Source organism: Epinephelus moara, chromosome 17 (assembly GCF_006386435.1).
Source record: "Epinephelus moara isolate mb chromosome 17, YSFRI_EMoa_1.0, whole genome shotgun sequence".
Lineage (NCBI taxonomy): Eukaryota > Metazoa > Chordata > Actinopteri > Perciformes > Serranidae > Epinephelus > Epinephelus moara.
The window spans coordinates 32698671-32716487 of record NC_065522.1 but is presented as its reverse complement, the minus strand read 5'-3'; the positions used below and the strand labels follow the sequence as shown (position 1 = coordinate 32716487).

Genomic DNA, 17817 nt, shown 5'->3' with positions numbered 1-17817 from the left:
TGACACTTGATTGGAGTGTCATGGAGGGTCTTCTTCTTGGAAGCTGTCTCCAGCTGCCTCACCTCATGTTGGGTATTAACCTCTTCCCTCTGTCCCTCTGTGATGTAGAGCTCAGTGTAGATCCTGTTGAGGAGGGTTCCACTTCCTGTTTCATCACTTCCTTCAGTCACACGTTCACATCTCCTCTTCAGACTGATTTTAAAAACGTCCAAAACTTCCTGTCGACCTTTATTACAAACAGAAGAGACAAAACAGTTATTAAGAGTTATTTAAAAAGTGTTTTACTGCCTGTTCATAAAACTGTGCCGTCTCTGCAGCTGACGGACAGGAATACTTTTGGACTTGGTGCTACATGACCAGAGAAACAGAGAAACAACCAGAATGCACTGCACAACACTGGGTCAGTAAACACTCCCACTGGTGGCTGACGTAATGGGACCTTATCTGTTTTGACACAATGTCAGCTGGCTGGTAACAAACAACCTCTAATTACAGATAAATGGTACACTAAAATACGTTTCTGAAAACTTCAGAATCTTGATTTATGTTCAATCAGCACTGCCTGGTTTTATTGTTTGATCTGATCTGTTCTCTTTGTGTCCATGGTTGTCATGGATGTGTTAAGAGACCTGCACACAGCACTGAAGTTGGGTCCCTGGTCAGTCCTATGATAGTCGCTCAGTAGTGCCTGGACCCAAAAAAGGCGGCATATGTCCCACTCCTCACTCGGAGAAAAAGAAAAAGCACTGTGAAGCCTTGTTCCTGTGGGCTACAGCAACACTAAACCCCTGAGCTTGAATTGAGATAAAATGATTTGCACTTTCCAAACGTTATCAAATCAAAAGGATCAAGTCGTTTTTCGAGGGTTGTGACGTTCAAAAAAATGTATCCACTGATTTACAGACATATCTTTCACAATGTTAGTCAATGGGTAAAAATCTTTTTGGGCCCCATGGCATCACGTAACGAACCCCGGGGGTTGCAGTACCACTGTTGGGCCACTATGAAAATTGGCTTAAAAGTCTGGCACACTCTCTGGGGGCCTGACGGTGGTCGTCATACGAACATTAGTAAGTGCGATCTGTAGTGCGATCAACAGCCCTAGAGCCAGGATGAATTTGCCAGATGACGTGAAATGGGTCATTTGGTAGAACTGAGCTGGGAGAGGAGCAGTGTAGACCTGGACGCTGGCAAGATGGAGGACAGTTTACCATAATACATTTACACAATCAGTTACAGCATCACTAATTTGCACTGAATCAAAGTCATTTTATTTCATTCTCATGATGAATGTATTCTCGTCAAACAGAAGTCTATTTTCATGTCAAGTTCAAAACTATTTACGATCACCAAAGCCTGTTGACCTTTGAACCCAACTGGACTGCAAACTAGTCACTGAGAAATATTACTGACCAGAGAATATTTAGAAACCACTACTGTGGTGCTATAGCTAGCTTGCTAACTAGTGATGCTAGTTTGATAGATATATTTTGGTGCTGTCATTAAAAGGCATCTCACTGTCAGAGTATCGTGTCACTACAGAGCTTTACTTTACAAAATGTGTCTTACCTTCTACAGCGCTGGTCTGACTGGGTGTCTGCAGTCCAGGCCTTCTTCTGGTTTGTTCTCCACAGTCCCAGCAGGCTTCTGTTGAAGCAGACAGTTTCAAGGAAGGGGTCAACCATTCTTTCCAGCTGGTAGGGACCGGAGTTTGCAGCTTCTTCCAGTACTTTTTCCTCCTCCTGTGGAAATGAACACAACTCTGATGATAAGATAAATATGAATGACTTGAACTGTTTTGCCGCCGACCAGTTTCTGGTCATGTGGTCCAGGTGAAAACTCCTGTAGATTGCAGTTATGTAGCAGTAATTTTTCTAATGCTCATGTCTTTCCTGGATATCTACACGAAAGGTATCAGGATACTCCAAACACAGTTCTCGTCAAACAGTCTGACGGAGTCTAAATCCACCTTTCCAAACGCAGAATCAGGTGAAATATATAACTTTGCTGATCCTCTGATTTTTCATCAAGCGCCATCATCAGATCAAATCTTATATGACAGCAACATGTGCCCTACAGCTGATCTAAGGCAGCCATGACCTGCGGAGTTCCACAAGGATCTATCTTGGGACCTCTATTGTTAAACTTCTATTTGCTTCCTTTTGGGACAAATTATACAAAAACATAACGTATCTTATGGTAATTATGCAGATGATATGCAAATCTATGTTTCACTCATCCAGGTGACCTGTTGGATCTTTGTGTAACTGCATCAATCAAATCACTGACTAGATGGAGATAAGACGGAGACAACTGTCTTTGGAGGACAGAATTAAAGACAGAATACTGGCTCTCATCTTAACTTTCTGTCCCCCATCACAGAGGGTCAAGCCAGTAATCTTGGTGTTTCCTTGGACTCCGATTTAAATTTCAATAGTCACATCAAATCTGTCGACTTATGTGCTCACTACCATCTTAAAGATATCACAAGAATCAAAGCAAGGTTCCAACTAAGACCTGGAAAAGCTTACCCACGTCTTCATTTCCCCTAGATTAGATGACTGCAACGGACTGCTCACAGGGACTCTCAAAAAAGGCTCTTCTGCAACTGTAGCTTGACGAAAATGAATAAGTACGACCACATAACACCAATTTAAAAATTCCTTCACTGGCTACCTGTCACTCAGAGAATCAACCTCAAAATCTTGTTGCTCATCTATAAATTACTTTCTGGCTCTGGGTCTAAATACATCTCCAAACCTCCAGGAACCCTGAGGATATCTGGAGCTTTCCTATCGACCGTCCAAAGAGTTAGAACAGTTTTATGAGCTTTGTGGTGGAAAGAGGTGGTAAAACCTCCTAACAGTGTCATCTGTTTGGATTCTGCTGCCTTATTAGCTTTGAGAGGTGGAATGTTAAGGGTCCGCCCTGATCTGCTCTTTGAGGTCCTGGGCAGCTTGTTAAGGATCGAGAAAATGGTCTGCCAAGTCGACTTCCTGTGGGACCTGGGACACTCAGGGCTAGAGGGAAATGAAATCTCTGATAAACTGGCTAACGAAGCTCTGTTAAGAGAAACTACTGGTTTCAGTGTTCAAACGGGAAACTGTGAATGTTTTTATCAAAGAGAAATTGGCAACGAGTGGAAAGAAGAGCGAAGGGGCAGACATCACTTCTCTCTGCAGCCCCCTGTTAAGAGGAACAGATGGATGATTCAATCTGGAAGGAGGGGGGCTGTTTTAACAGGGCTTAGAATGGAGCGTTGTGATTCAGCCAGTTATCTAAAAGTCAGAGGCAAACATTCAGACGATGTGTGTCAGTGTGGAGATTTGGAAACAGTCCAACATGTTGTGTTCTGACAAACACAGAAATAAAAAAGTTGTTTTCTGTCAGATCTGAGTCTATCTGCTTTCTCCTTTAAATCTATTTTTGCCTCTGAAGTGGAGTGTTACCTTACTGGTAGAGCTGTCCTGAAATGTCTCCATGCTTCTGGACTGTATTTAAGAATATAGGGTGAATGGTGAACTCTTGCCTGTGGAGGGCAGCATTACGCTTTGTTAGCGTTTGGTACAGCCTGCTGGAAGACCAAAACAGCAGCAGTTTGGGTGCGTTCAGAATCACATACTTTTTCTGGTAAGCACTGCAGCTGTCCTTGAAAAGTACGTACTGTTACAGGCAGTCTGCACACTATCAGGACAGATTACTGTCTCATAACATGTCTCCCTGAACCATGGAGAACCTTGGAGATAAAACAAACACAACTCACTGATGTCACAAGAGACGAAGGTCAACCTGCAGAGCTCTGCTGTTGTTACTTGACAGTGTGTGTAGTTTAACTTTAAAGTTATAGCATCACAGATGAGCTGTCTGTATTTTTATAGTTCTGTCCTTTTGCTGTTGGTTGTATTTCAGATTATGTTGTTGACTGAAACAGTTAATATTCCTATTGTTACTATTACTTGACTGTGCTGTCAATCGGATAACATCGTCCGCTGTGCAGAGGATTGTGGGTCAGAATATCCAATATCCTTTTCTGTTCTTATGGGGCAGTTTTCCTCCTCAGTGGCCCCTCCGACCTGCGGAGTCCCCCAGGGGTCAGTTCTGGGCCCCCTATTGTTCTCCCTTTATATGCTACCCCTGGGGTCAATATTTAGGAGGCATGGTATTCCCTTTCACTGCTTTGCTGATGATGTGCAGGTGTATTTGCAGGTGTAAGAGTCCCTTCAAGCCGTGCTAAACTGCATAAGTGACATTAAAACATGGATGGACTTAAACTTCTTAACATTAAATGAAAACAAAATAGAGGTTGTCCTGTTCGGTCGCCCTGATCTGGTTCAGGTCCCACTAGCACCTCACATGAGATCCCACCCTAGGAATCTTGGCGTGATTATTGATGGTGCTTTTAAGCTAGACAAACAGGTCAGCTCAGTGGTCAAGTCCAGCTTTTTTCAGCTGAGGCTTCTAGCCAAAGTTAAACCCTACCTAAGCCAGAAAGACCTCGAAAAAAAAACTTGAGCTTGTTCAAAATGCAGCAGCTCATCTCCTAACTGGGATAAAGAAACGCGAGCATATAACTCCGGTGCTTCCATGGAGCAACCCCCCAGTTGATATTAAACATCTGTAACTCTGAACACTTTTAAGTCAAAGCTAAATTCGTCCCTATTTTACGCTGCGTACACCTGTTGATTGTTTCTAATTTAAGTTACTTGTGCATCTAAATGTTGGAGTATTTAATGCACTCTTTTATTTATTTAGTTTTAACTGTCACTTGACTTAAACTGCACAGGCTTACTTCTTACAGTTCGTATCTCTTGTGTTACGCACTTGTACTTTGCACTCTGTACCCTTTAACACCCTGTAGAGCTCATTGAGTTGCCCTGGTGAGTGTGTGTGTGTGCGCCTCGCCTTGACAGTGCTATGGAGATAGAAATCAGTGGAGCGCCTTGATAACTGAGTGGTCACGACACATGCTGCATAACTGCAACACCCGGGGTTTGACTCTAGCCTGGGAACTGTTGTTGCATGTCCCCTCACTGTGTAAAGAACCACACAATGCAACACACACCCACTTCATTTAGACAGGAAGTGTAAAGACAAATAGAGGTAATATGTCACTTCCTTTTAACTGGAATCCAGTTTCCTTGTTTCTGTACAAACTCTTTTTTTACAGCTCTTGTTCCTGATTTGTGATCAATAACTTCTGTTATCGTGTTTCACTGCTGCCTCCAGTAAAACCTGCTCGTGCAGTGACATCAGAGGACAAAGATCATGTGCAGCAGACTGAAACACACCAGCTCTGTTTAATGAATACAGTATCTCACCTTGTGTATGTGGGTTGAGGTTTGTTACAGAAGCCTGGAGGGGAAACAAGGCGGCAGTCACTCGTCTCAGACTGACTGGTGGACGCCACCGACTCTTCGTAGAAACCTCTGAAATAAAAACAACAAGAAAATCAACAGCTGTTGCTTCATACCTGTGTCATGTTTCAGTGACATGAAAGTGTGAGCAGCCATCTTACTTTATATGTGCAGGAGGTTCATCAGTGAACACCAGTGGGTGTCCCATTGACCTGTCACTCCTCAGAGACAGACAGCTGAATCTGTCCTCCTCTTCCTCCGCACACACACTCATCCTCAGGGCTGTGGATGGTCTGACAGGAAACCAGTGACACTGCAGACACACACACACACACACACACACACTCAGTATTGCCTTACAATTTCTATTTGCTCTTCATCTTATTTTTCATGTGTTTAGCTGTGAGAAAACGTTAAAGGCTGATGTGCTTGTGGCCCCTGTGTGTCTGAGAGGCCCTCATGTACCCACAGCATCACTGATCACCTCCCTGTGTCTAGACACACGGCATGTTTCACAACCAGATGTCAACATTTCTTGCATCATTCTTGCTGTTGTCAGTTTTCCAGACATTTGTCCGTTCTCAAATGAACCCCAGCAGGCAGACATGTCTTGGCCTCTGTCCTTCAGTTTCCTGCGACATCATCCTCTGTGTGTTCTGCCTCAGTTTCTGGCCCTTCAGTATTGTTTTGGCTGTGCAGTGCAGGTTAATAGGAGGTGTGTGTTACTTGAGTTACAAAGCTTCTGTCGAGCCAAACATTCTTCCAAACATACAGAACTTTTCTGACAATATTTGACAGTAAATTCAGCTCATCTGAGTTCACTGGAAGTCAGGCAAGAAGCTTCAGTCCTGAAGCTGAACTGAATACAACACTGATCCACCATTGTTACTGAATGAATCAGTGCTTTTAGCTTCAGCACTGGAGTTCCCCTCACTGGTGACCAATCAGACCATGAGACTGACTCATGAGACATCTAGTCTCTGTGACTCGAGTGGAGCATGTTCTGATGATGCCCATAGCTATGAAATGAAGTTAACAGTTCATTAACTGAAGAGTTGCGTCTAAACAGGCCGAGCTTTGAATCATGTTCAGCAGCTGCTGTTGACAATCGACTGATAACTGAGGTCAGTCTCAGGCTCTTAAGGCCCTGGTGCTCGGCTGCACAGATAGGAAACCCCTCGGCTGACAGGATGTACCACTCTCTCACTCCGCTCTCTCTCACGCAGGCGCAGAACGTACGTGCTACTTGGCCGTCGGATGTAGTCCGTGTAGTGTGTTCAAATGCAACTGACACAGGGCGACGTGAGGCGACGTAGACGACGCACCAGTTGGCTTTTGTCGCTGCTAGTTCTTTGATGTTGGTTTGGTGTGTCTGCACCTTTAAGATATGTAAAACACTGGCCATTTGCTGCTGTTCTGCAGAGTCACATGAAGATAACTGATTATGTGGTTATCTTCTGTCCACATGCCTGAAATAACTGCCTCGCTGCTATCAGTCAGCTGCATCCGCCACAGGAAGGATGTTCTGTCCAACACCCTCTGCATGTGCTGTCTCTGCTGCCTGATACAGTGGTTGGGTCGGACACAAGCAGCTGAGCAGTGGCCTTTTCCCTCTGAAAACAGTAACGATATGAGAGCCCTGACAGTGAACCAGATCAGCTGAAACTCTCTGTAAAGATCTGTGAAGCTGCGAGGAGCTGCAGATTCAGCTGATCATTCTCTGACGGTAAACTCTGCACACTTCAGTCTGCAGCAGTGTGAAAATAAACGGAGGCCTTTCACAACCTTGTGCAAGCGAGAGGCGAGGTGTCAAAACTAGGCTAAAGGTTTCTCAACTTGTTTTACATCACAGGAGACAGCACCCCCCCCCCTGGGCTGGGTGATATCATGACGAGGTCAAACATATCGCTATGTAGGGTCAAGTTGTGTTACATGACACACCCCTCCTCGCTCACACTCTCCTCACAGCTCCGCCCCCTCACTCACTCACTCACTCACTCACAGTTTCTCCATCAACACTCTTCTTGGCAGTTGTAGTCTGATGTGTGACACTGAGACGGCGCCTCGACGCAGGCGACAGATGTGTTTAAACAAAAGCAGCGGCAACACGTTTCATTTACAAGACGTCGATAAGGAGGACAAAGTGTCTCCGTCTCCGTCCCTCCCTCGGCCTCTCTGTTGATGCAGGAATAAGATTAAAATGTTTAAATCATTTTCCAGCTGTAGATTCATTTGAAAGGTCGACAGATGGAAAAAGACTCTAACAAAGATTTTTAACTGTTCCAAACCGACATGATCCTTTCACAGTCCTGTTGTAGTTCAGTGTCCTGAGCTGCAAACAAGCTGAGAACGTGTTGAAAATACAGAGATATATATCATGTATCACATTCAGCCCAAGTCCCAAATCTCAAATCCTCTCCGTCGATGGCTCCACTGTGCTCTCCTGCACCCATGTCTGTACCCTCTGTGCCATCTTTGATCAAACCCTCCTCTGACCAACACTTCAAACACATCACCAAACAGCCTTTCTCCATCTCAGAAACTTCACCTCCGTCCGTCCCTCTGCCCCTCAGCTGCACAGACTCATTCACTCATTAACCACTTCCAGACTGAGACAGCCTCCTCTATGATTCACCGTCCGAAACTCTCAACAATCTACATCCAGATCTCAGCTGTTTGACATCTCCCACGCTCCCACGCGCATGACCACATCACCCCCGTCCATCATAACCTCCACTGGCTCCATCCCCCAGCGTATCCACTTCAAACTCCTCTGCCTCACCGATGAACCTGGCTCCGCCCACCTGTCCTGCTCCTCCACTGGCACACTTCCTCCCACTCTCAGGCTCTCCCACCAAAACACATCTCTTCAAAGCTGCCGACAGTTTATCTGGACAAACGCTATATTACAGAGGTGCATTTCATTCACTGAATGAAATATTTTTAAAAAATGATATGATATGAGATAAGAGATCCTGACGTAGACAGGAATGAATTTGCCGTGTGCTTTTGTTGTTGCCTGGTTGTGGCGTCAACGTCAACAGCAGACGCAAAACGATACCTAGTGTGTGATATATAGATGTGAAAGGCGACTGTGAAGTGACAATATGTGGCAGTTCTTTTTATTTAACTCAGTGAATGCAATTTATTATTCTCATCAGAGTCCCTGGGTCGCCTTCCTGTCCATCCTGTTGTTTGCTGTTCTCCACGAGCACCTACGCAAGTTTTTGATCTACGTTCGTATGCACAGAGCAACCAGTTCATACCAGTCATGTACAGCATACCATACCATGACTTAGTCATCCCAAAAATTAGAAACACCAACATTGGTCCACAGGGGGAGCCACAGCGATCGGTCGCATTTTAGCCATTTTGAAGCATGTTTCTGTTGTTATAGCGCCACCCAGTTGCCAATTAGAGTTAAATTTCTCCAGTCACCTTGAGGCGTCCTGTTCTACATATCTACCAAGTTTAGTAAAAATCCATATGGCGGTTAGGCCTAGATAAGAAATGAGCTCTCTAGCGCCCCCATTTTGTTTGATGGGGTCAATAATGGAGGGGTCCCCTCAGATTATGTGTGGTCATATGCCTACAAAGTTGCGTGGTGATGGGTGAAACCCTTGAGATGTTATACACCTTTATGTGATGAGCCACGCCCTCCGCAATATTCATTGCCTTATAGAAGCTCAGTTTTAGTAAGTTTTCCAACTTTTGCCAAGAGGGAACTTTAGATATTGGTCCCTAGATTATGTTCACCCAGTTTCATGCAGATCGCTCAAACTTCCTAGGAAGAGATCCATTTGAAGTGTTTTTCAAAAAATTCAAAATGGCGGAAAATCTATATAAGCGGAAGTTATGGGTTCTTGAGGCAAATGTGTTCCTCATGAGGAGAGGCATCTCTGTGCAAAGTTTCATGTCTCTACCACATACGGGGCATGAGATATGCCCATTCAAAGTTTGACATTTCAATGGGTTGCTATAGCGCCCCCCTTTGGCCAATTGATGTAATATTCCTTCATTCACATCCTCCCATGACCCTCTACCACTGTGCCAAATTTCACATGGATTGACCAAGTCAGTGAGGAGAAAAACCTGGAACACACACACACACACACAGAGTGTTCGTCATTATATAGTAAGATTATTATGATTATCATTATTAGTTAGAACATGGCACTCTTAAATACTTGATTCTGATTGGTCAATCAACAAAATTCTGCGATGTTTATTTCTTGAGGTATCACTGCTGCTCCGTGGCTAGTAGGGCTGTAGTCTCCTGGTCGACTAGTCGATTATTTGGTCGCTGTGTTACTTTCATAAGGAGAAAAGTGCTACATCAACAGCTTACCAGGATTAATCCATTATTTCCTGCGGCGGGGAGACAGGCTAAGTTACCTGTGAAAATGGGGGTGTCTTCAAAACACCCCCGTTGTTGACAGAAAGTTGAACTCGCCCACCCTCAGGCTCAGCGTCGCAGTGACGCAGACCTCCAGATACGAAACAATAAATTGTGAAGACAATAAAGCCTCCACTAAAATAGCATTTCAAGTCTTGTGTGTGATTTATCCTGGCTTCATATGAGCAAAGGAAATCTCCGCTTGCCGCTAGGCTAATTTATACAATGTAAAATGCCATAGGCTGGCGCTAAGGCTAATTTATACAATGTAAAATGCCATAGGCTGGCGCTAATAACGTTAGCATGTCGTATTTGTTTGGAAAACGTGTTTAGTATAAGACAATTGTTTTGTCGGTGAATGTTGTGAGCTGTAATGGAGCCAAATTATGTGCCGTTACCTTTGTTAAATGTTGCTGTTGTCCCTGGTTTTATATGAGTAGAGGAAAAGTTAGCTAGCTGCTAGGCTAATTTATACAATGTAAAATGCCAGAGACTTGTTAGCATGTTGTATTTGTGGGGAAAATGTGTCCAGATAAAGACAAGTGTTTGTCTGTGAATGCTGCGAGTTATAGTGAAGCTGATTTGTGTTTGAAACTGTCTCTATTAAGCCATGTTTAATGTGTGTGTAATGTGTGTTTAATGTGTGTTTTAAATCAATTATATAAATAAAGTTTGATTTGAACTAAACTTTACAGCACTTAACACAGTCCTCCACCGCCGACTAGTGTTTTGGAGGTGTAACTGCAGACTGACACAGACACACCACCACAGAAGTAAAAATAACGTGCAGATTTTTTTCCCCACGACTAATCGATTAGTTGAAGATTATGTGCGACTTTAGTCGACCAAGATTTCCTTTGGTGGACTACAGCGCTAGTATCATACCGCCGTGAAAGGTTCCTCTCTGTGTTGGAGTCTGACGTCGAGCTCCACTGACAACGCAGCAGTATTTGACGAGAGCTTTCAGCTGGTTGTAATGTGCAGTCTTCACCACTAGATGCCACTAAATCCCCCAAAATGTGACACACTGCTCCTTTAAAGTTACCGTGAGCAACCATCATCAGAATCAGCTTCATCATGTTTACTGTTATTAATGCTGTTTACTGTTGTACACGTTATAACATTTTATATTTGTTAATAATTATTAACCCTTTAAGAAAGAGTTTATAAAGCCTCTATAAACATCACACATGGACCTGATGTTTATAACACTCTGTTATAAACATCTATAAACATTATGGCTGGTATGAAGTTTAAAAGCTCCATCATGTGATCATATTATCTTGTTAGCTGTTGATGAACACATGAATAGAAGCACTCTACAGTATTCAGTATCATAAGGTGTTATAACCTTCAGTAGCTTGTTCCCTGTGACTCAGTGTCACTGACCAAAATAAAAGTACATATTTAAACAGCTGAACACACACAGTTAGAGCTCTGTACTCACAGTCACCAGCTGCCTTCCGCCTGTGGTGAGGGGTTCCAGTATATGACTTCGTTTCTGAGAAACACAACCTAAATGCTGACATGTCGTCACTGCCTCTACTCCACTCTCTCTGATAGAGTGCCGAAGTCACGCGCCTTCCGGTAGAGCTCATGGGACCTTAGATCGGAAAAAATATAACGAATTTAAAACAGAAATTTTAAGGTCAAGAAAGTCATACTTTGTGGTAAAACTGTTGAGATATAAGATTTTGAAAAAACGTAATTAGAAAGACTACACAGGAGGCGGTCGCGTATGTGACGTCATAGCTTTCGCTCGCTTCCTGCAGCTTGGAGTGACTGCAGCCTGGCACAAAACACACAGACATCTTCAATCATAAATCCATTCATCATAAAACAGTGGAATTTCAGCGGGGAGGCCAAGCTGCAGGAAGCGAGCGAAAGCTATGACGTCACATATGCGACCTCCTCCTGTGTACTCCTGAGTCTTTCTAATTAAAAAGCTTATATCTCAACAGTTTTACCACAAAGTATGACTTTCTTGACCTTAAAATTTATGTTTTAAATTCATTAACAACATATTTAGATTTCATGTCGCAACTCAAACGGGAATAAAAGATAATATTGCTCTCCTCATTCACTGCCATTCATATTTTTTCCGATCTAAGCAGTGCCGTAGAATATAACAGAGTCGCGACAACGGAAGTCCAAAATGCTTGTGCGTCACGTGACTCATGTAGACCTCGGATAGTTCCCGGAAGTTACTGGCGGGCCGTTTAAATACATAATACTGAAAGACGGAACTCCGGTTTTTGGTAAGTAGCTGTCAATAACTACATTGATTTATAATATACGTGTAGCACGCCATAAACAGTTATATCTTTATGTTGTTTTTTAAAGTAAAATGTGCTAATATTTGAGGATTAGTGTTAGTTTACTACAGTTAGGTAAAACTCTATTAATCCCAACCTTGGAAATTCACGTTACAGCAGCTCAGAGCAGAGGCAATAGAAAAAGGATAAAATATTTTTTAAATACAAATTAGACATAATGAAAATAATAGAAAATCCATATACACCTTTCACTGAAACAGATACTGTATGCTCATGATTAATAGCTGCACAGGATGAGTGTAATACACATGATGTGTAGTATTTTTACTGTAAAAATATAGGAATGTATAGATATCCCACAGGAAGTGGCAAAATATTGCACACAGGAATATTACACAGTATGTACACAGTGCACAGTTTAAATATAAGGGATGTGGATAAGGATATGTATTTATATATGTATACAGGCCAGTATAAGTATATTAATGACATAGCATAATTATATGATAGAAATGTATTATTACACAGTATAACTATGTGTAATGTGTATATAACATATATTATTGTCTGCCTTGTTTAAATATGTTAGTCTTTCCTTACCTTGGTGAAACAGCATGTTGCTTTTATTGCTTTAAATTATGTTTTCAATTCTGTCCTTAGTCTTGTATGGTTGTCAAGAGTAATCACATCCTAACATTTATTGATAATGTAATGGTTGTAATGATTTATAACTAATGTTATCTTAATTACTTTCAGTGGGACAGAAGGAGACCGACGGGTGACTACCAATGACTGTCAAGTGACAGCACAATGGGTCACTGGGCTAGCAGCAGCAGCAGCAGCAGCAGCAGTTTATAGACATATATATTTTATGTATCTTTGTCTTTTTACTATGTACTTATTTACTATAACAAATTAATTTTTAATAAACTCAGAAACATGACTTGGATGTCAAGCAGTTTGTCTGTGCCCTTCCTTCTGTGTTGTCCTCTCGTACAGTCTCCACCATGGTGCTGTGTGGGGATGTTCCAATCGTTTAGAGAGAGAGGTACACATGCACAATTTCTTCATTGACACAGAGATGAGAAATTTTTTTTTTGGCCTAAGTCAGCAGGAGTAACCTGAGACTCACTACAGACTACAACAACAAAAATATGTAAGGTTATCATTCTCAAATACTGCATTAGCACATTTCCACAAACAAAGACCACACTATTGGGAAGCTCAGTGTTTGGTTTATTAAAAATAAGGAACAGGGAAAGGCTTGCAAAACCCACAGAGTTGAGACTCAGGGTAAGGGGGTTGTTTCATTGCGGGGTGAGTTCAGGCTCCATTGCATCCCCCTGTTGTTCTTGTGCTGAAAGAGAAAAAAAAAAAAAGAGGAGAAATGGTTAGGCACACGTATATATGCCTGGGTCTGACGTTGCCTTGTGAGATAAGGCACAAGTATGACAAGTGGCATCAGTTTTAATTGCATTTGTTTGAAGTTGTCTCATGGATATGTAATGAGTGTATACATGTTCAGTAAGTATAAAGTGTTCCCGAATACTGTATGCATTCAACCACTATGGGATATGTCTGTGGGTAGACAAAAGTGAGTTGTGTGTGGGAAGTCACTGCAGGCACATTTTGATGCAGACCAAAAAGGGCAAGACAAGGCTTAGAGCAGATTTAATTCCCACCATCTTTGTGCATCATGCTGTGAGCGCCCCTGCACCACAATGCACCCCTGGACCTGTAACATCATTGTTATTGCCACTCCTGAACTGTAACATTAATGGTCCTCATCCTGCAGCACTCCTGACACGAGGCACGCAGCATCACTGCAGTATAATTCCTTAAAATGTTTACTTATATTTCAGTGTTGGGTGCTGTTGTAACTGATCAGCACACTGGAAACCAGCAGGTGGGTCTACCAGCTCTGGTGTATTAATTTGCACTTGTCATAGTGACTGACTGGCAAGCCAATTTGCTTTTGTTGTGCTAACCTCAGCATTTGCCTACTGTGTTTCATATGACTGGCTCTCAAATATTCATCCCTATCTCATAAGTTATCAGACTTTGATCCTGTGTCTGGTCGTCCCTGTGTCCACAGTTATCTGTTTATTTGAAAAGGTCTAGGCTATTTAATTGTTTAATATCATCACACTGTTATTTATATAAGCAGGGGATTTTAATACAAAGTTGTAACCACTGTATGTGAATGCGTGAATCGGTCAGATCTGCACTCCAGAGGAGAGCCTTCATTAGACTATGCAATATCGCCCACTACTGGATTTGTAAGTTAATGAACTGTAATTAAAGCTCTCTGTGCTTTAATTAGCCGCTATGAAACAACATGACCCTCTTCTATTTTATAATGCCTATTAATATTATAATATTATAATGACGGTAACTGGTAATATGCAATGTATTACATTTTCAAAGTAACTTGCCCAACACTGTATATCATATATTATATATTCAATATAATTACTTATATAATTAATATAAAATGCAGTATAATACATATTAAGTATGATTCCTTATCTCTGGAACTACTTGAAACACACCTTGTTAAGTTTTAAGTCTCACCAAGGTCGACTCAGCACTTATCTGCAGCGTCCTCTCTCACACAGTGGTCCTGCAGCATCACTGCTCCGCCACCACCCAGTGCTCCTACAGCAGGTTACAAATATACAAGATTACATATCTAATACTGTGATAGAATATATGTTTAGCATGATCATATGTATAACACAGTAATATATACATACATTTGGTATTTAGAATAATTCCCCATTTAGCCTGGTATGTTTCATTTATCAAAATTACTTATCTTGTGTTTTAAATCTCATTCAGGTCCTCAAACTTCCCTCTCACTTCGCTATCAATGTAATATCAGCTGAGCTGTAACATATTATAGACAGGTATACTCAACAGAATCACAAAGCCTAAAAAACAGACCATAAGTTACGTTTTTGTTTCATTTCACCTCCTCCACTCAACAATCACGCAGCAATGTCATATTTAACTGAGCTAATATCTAACTCAGACTGGCTCGCAAAAAATCAGGACTGGAAGCACTCTAACTTCCCAATGTTAGATAAAATGGTTTAGGAGAAGACAATTTAAAACTAACAGGCTGTTCATGGTTAGCATTACCTGTATGGTGTGTACAGTATGTACAGTGTCCTAGCCTAATCTGTTATCTTATCTTTTAACATTACATAAATCTACTAATTTAATGGGAGATAATCCACTAACAAGCTTTAATGCACATGTTAATTTAGATAAGTTGTGCTGATAATGTAAAATTTGAGTCTTTGGACATCTTACCCGTTAAAAGTACATCACAGCCGGTCTCTTCTGCTGTAACTCCATTGCGCTGCTAGCATGTGCCGCTTACTTCCGGGAACTATTGAGAGGCTCCGCGAACCGCCATTGCTGTGAAAAAAATGGCCCATTAGAGTGAATGGAGAAGACGCGACTCTCTATTCAAGGGCTCTGGATCTAAGGTCCCATGAGCTCTACCGGAAGGGGCGTGACTTCGGCACTCTATTGGCTCACATTGGCAGCAGCCTGCAGGAGCCAATCAGAGGCAGAGTAGGGTGGGTCCTTCTGAACAGCACTCGTGGCAGCTTCAGTTACTGTACAGAGTAGATTGTTTTTACAAAACACATTAAGAGTTTATAAAATGTCATATTTAGTTTTAAAGACTTCATTCAAGTCCAGCTGAAACCACGAGTCGTCAGAAAATTATTGATATAAGTCATTTTGCCTGTAAATATTCATGGTGTCAGATTCACAAACTTTGCCTTTGAATAATGTTAATAACTGTCGTGTGTTTCGTGTGTGATGATGTTATAGCTGCAGTAATAATGCTGAGGTGAACCAACAGTGTGAAAGACTCTGGGTCATTGCTTCATGACACAGTGGGTCCCTGGGCACAGTTCATCAACGGCAGAGATCAAAATGTATTTTGATACAAAACACAAAATACCCCTCAAATAAATGTATCAAAATAAAATACATGTATTTTGTATTTTCATATACAGGAAATACTTTTTTCTTTTTCTTTGTTGCAGCAACCCGCAGCTCTATAGGTCACTCTGTCGGTTGGTCGGTTAGTCCACAAAGCTTTTCGTGCATAACTCAAAAAGTCCTTGACCAAAAATGCTCAACATTTGCAACTAGAGACCATGAGTAACTATACCAGAAAGAATGCCCACGATTTGTCCATAGGTGGCGCTATACTAACTGATTCAAATCTTCTTGTGAATAACTCAAAAAGTCCTTGACCATAAATGCTCAACATTTGCATAATGCAAATGTATGTAACAAGGTCAATTATGCAGCAGCGATATGCGTAAAGGAAAATGTACATTGCTTGTTGTGTTATAATTACACAAAATCTGTGTAACCTTAAGTTTATTTTATTTATATTTATTTTAGTTAATACCTGACATGTTAGGCCTCCGAGTCAGTTATGTGGAACTTTAATTTGAGACTGTAACCCTACGTTCACGATACAGTGTGACACTGCCCTCTGTAACTAGTGTCTCCACGCCTTTTCCTCTTCCCTTTTGTTGTTGTTCTCCGTGGGAGAGGTTAGCGGCCTTGCAGTTGGGAGAAATTTGCATTTAAAAGTTTACTGGCTAGCTTAAACTTGTTGTGAAGTGCTTACGATACACTACAACATATTACTGTGCCATTTAATTTGTGTAGGGGCACGTTTTACAGAAGACAACGTTACTGACTGGAGGATTTTGTATCTATGCTGCTTTCGTCAGGCTGCTTTTGTCAGATAAAAATGGAGACTGCCTCCAAAGATATCCACGTCTGAGTCTCTTCCTCAAACACAACGCACACAACGCAGAGTCAGACACCACCAGTTACTATACCAGAAAGAATGCCCACAATTTGTCCATAGGTGGCGTTATACTAACCGATTCAAATCTTTTCATAAATAACTCAAAAAGTCCTTGACCAAAAATGCTCAACATTTGCATACTGCAACTAGAGACCATGAGTAACTATACCAGAAAGAACAACCATGATTTGTCCATAGGTGGCGTGATAGCAGCAAATTTGCGTTTATTTTCTCACAGTTTGGTGTAGCAGAGTATTCAGGTTTGGGCTGTAGGCTACCCTAAAATATTATTTATTGATTCAGATTTAGATTCAGACAACTTTATTGATCCCACGTGAGGCAATTCATTTGTAGCAGACTCATCCCAAGCATCAACCACAGCAACGTACAGTTTCCTATGTGATGCACAGTCCAGTAAAACAGAGCACTAGGTCACTGAAGGGCCCAAGTTTAAATAAACATATAGATAAAAAAATATTAAATAAGTAAAACATATTGTTACATCCAATATTATAAGAATGTGTAGCCTATTATTTTTGTTTTTTGATTTGTGGAAAAAGTATTTTGAGTATTTTAAATACAAAATTACTCCACTCAAAAGTATTTAGTTACAGATTACATTTGCTTTTTATCAGCCTTATCAAATACAAATTACAAAATACTCAAATAGTTATTTTAAATACAAGTAACAGAAAGACTGCCCATCCCTGATGAAAGGGCCCGTCACCTCTCCTCCACGGGAGCAGGACGCCATGTGCTGGTTTGCCTCTCATTTTATGTATCTTTGATTTATATTTGTGTCTCTTTGGAGTCGCTGTGTGTCTGGATTGTGTCGGGGGCTTCTGTGGCTCGCCACCTATTTATAGTCAATCCCAGAGAGTTTATTCTTGGATGCACAGTTAGGATGACAGAACCAGGCAGGAGGGTGAAAAGTTAAAA

The 17817-nt window shown here is 41.7% G+C and overlaps 1 protein-coding gene and 1 long non-coding RNA gene across 3 annotated transcripts in view; both read right to left on the bottom strand.

Moving 5' to 3' along the window:
- LOC126403895 (NACHT, LRR and PYD domains-containing protein 12-like) overlaps nucleotides 1-11565 on the bottom strand; it is a 16702-nt gene extending 5137 nt beyond the window's left edge. The window contains exons 1-5 of the mRNA XM_050066715.1: nucleotides 11198-11565; nucleotides 5516-5667; nucleotides 5319-5426; nucleotides 1570-1742; nucleotides 5-226 (exon numbers count right to left, since the gene is read on the bottom strand). Coding sequence (XP_049922672.1) covers nucleotides 5-226; nucleotides 1570-1742; nucleotides 5319-5426; nucleotides 5516-5628 — 616 coding nt within the window. The 5' untranslated portion in view covers nucleotides 5629-5667; nucleotides 11198-11565. The remainder of the gene's footprint in view (nucleotides 1-4; nucleotides 227-1569; nucleotides 1743-5318; nucleotides 5427-5515; nucleotides 5668-11197) is intronic.
- Nucleotides 11566-13241: 1676 nt separating this feature from the next.
- Nucleotides 13242-15535, bottom strand: LOC126403728 (uncharacterized). 2 transcript variants are annotated; one of them, XR_007571352.1, is made up of 3 exons: nucleotides 15345-15535; nucleotides 14579-14684; nucleotides 13242-13383 (listed from the first exon to the last, which is right to left on the bottom strand). It is a non-coding gene; the product is annotated as an uncharacterized LOC126403728 (long non-coding RNA). The 2 variants fall into 2 exon arrangements; XR_007571353.1 differs by having other exon boundaries at nucleotides 14601-14684.
- Nucleotides 15536-17817: the final 2282 nt, after the last annotated feature.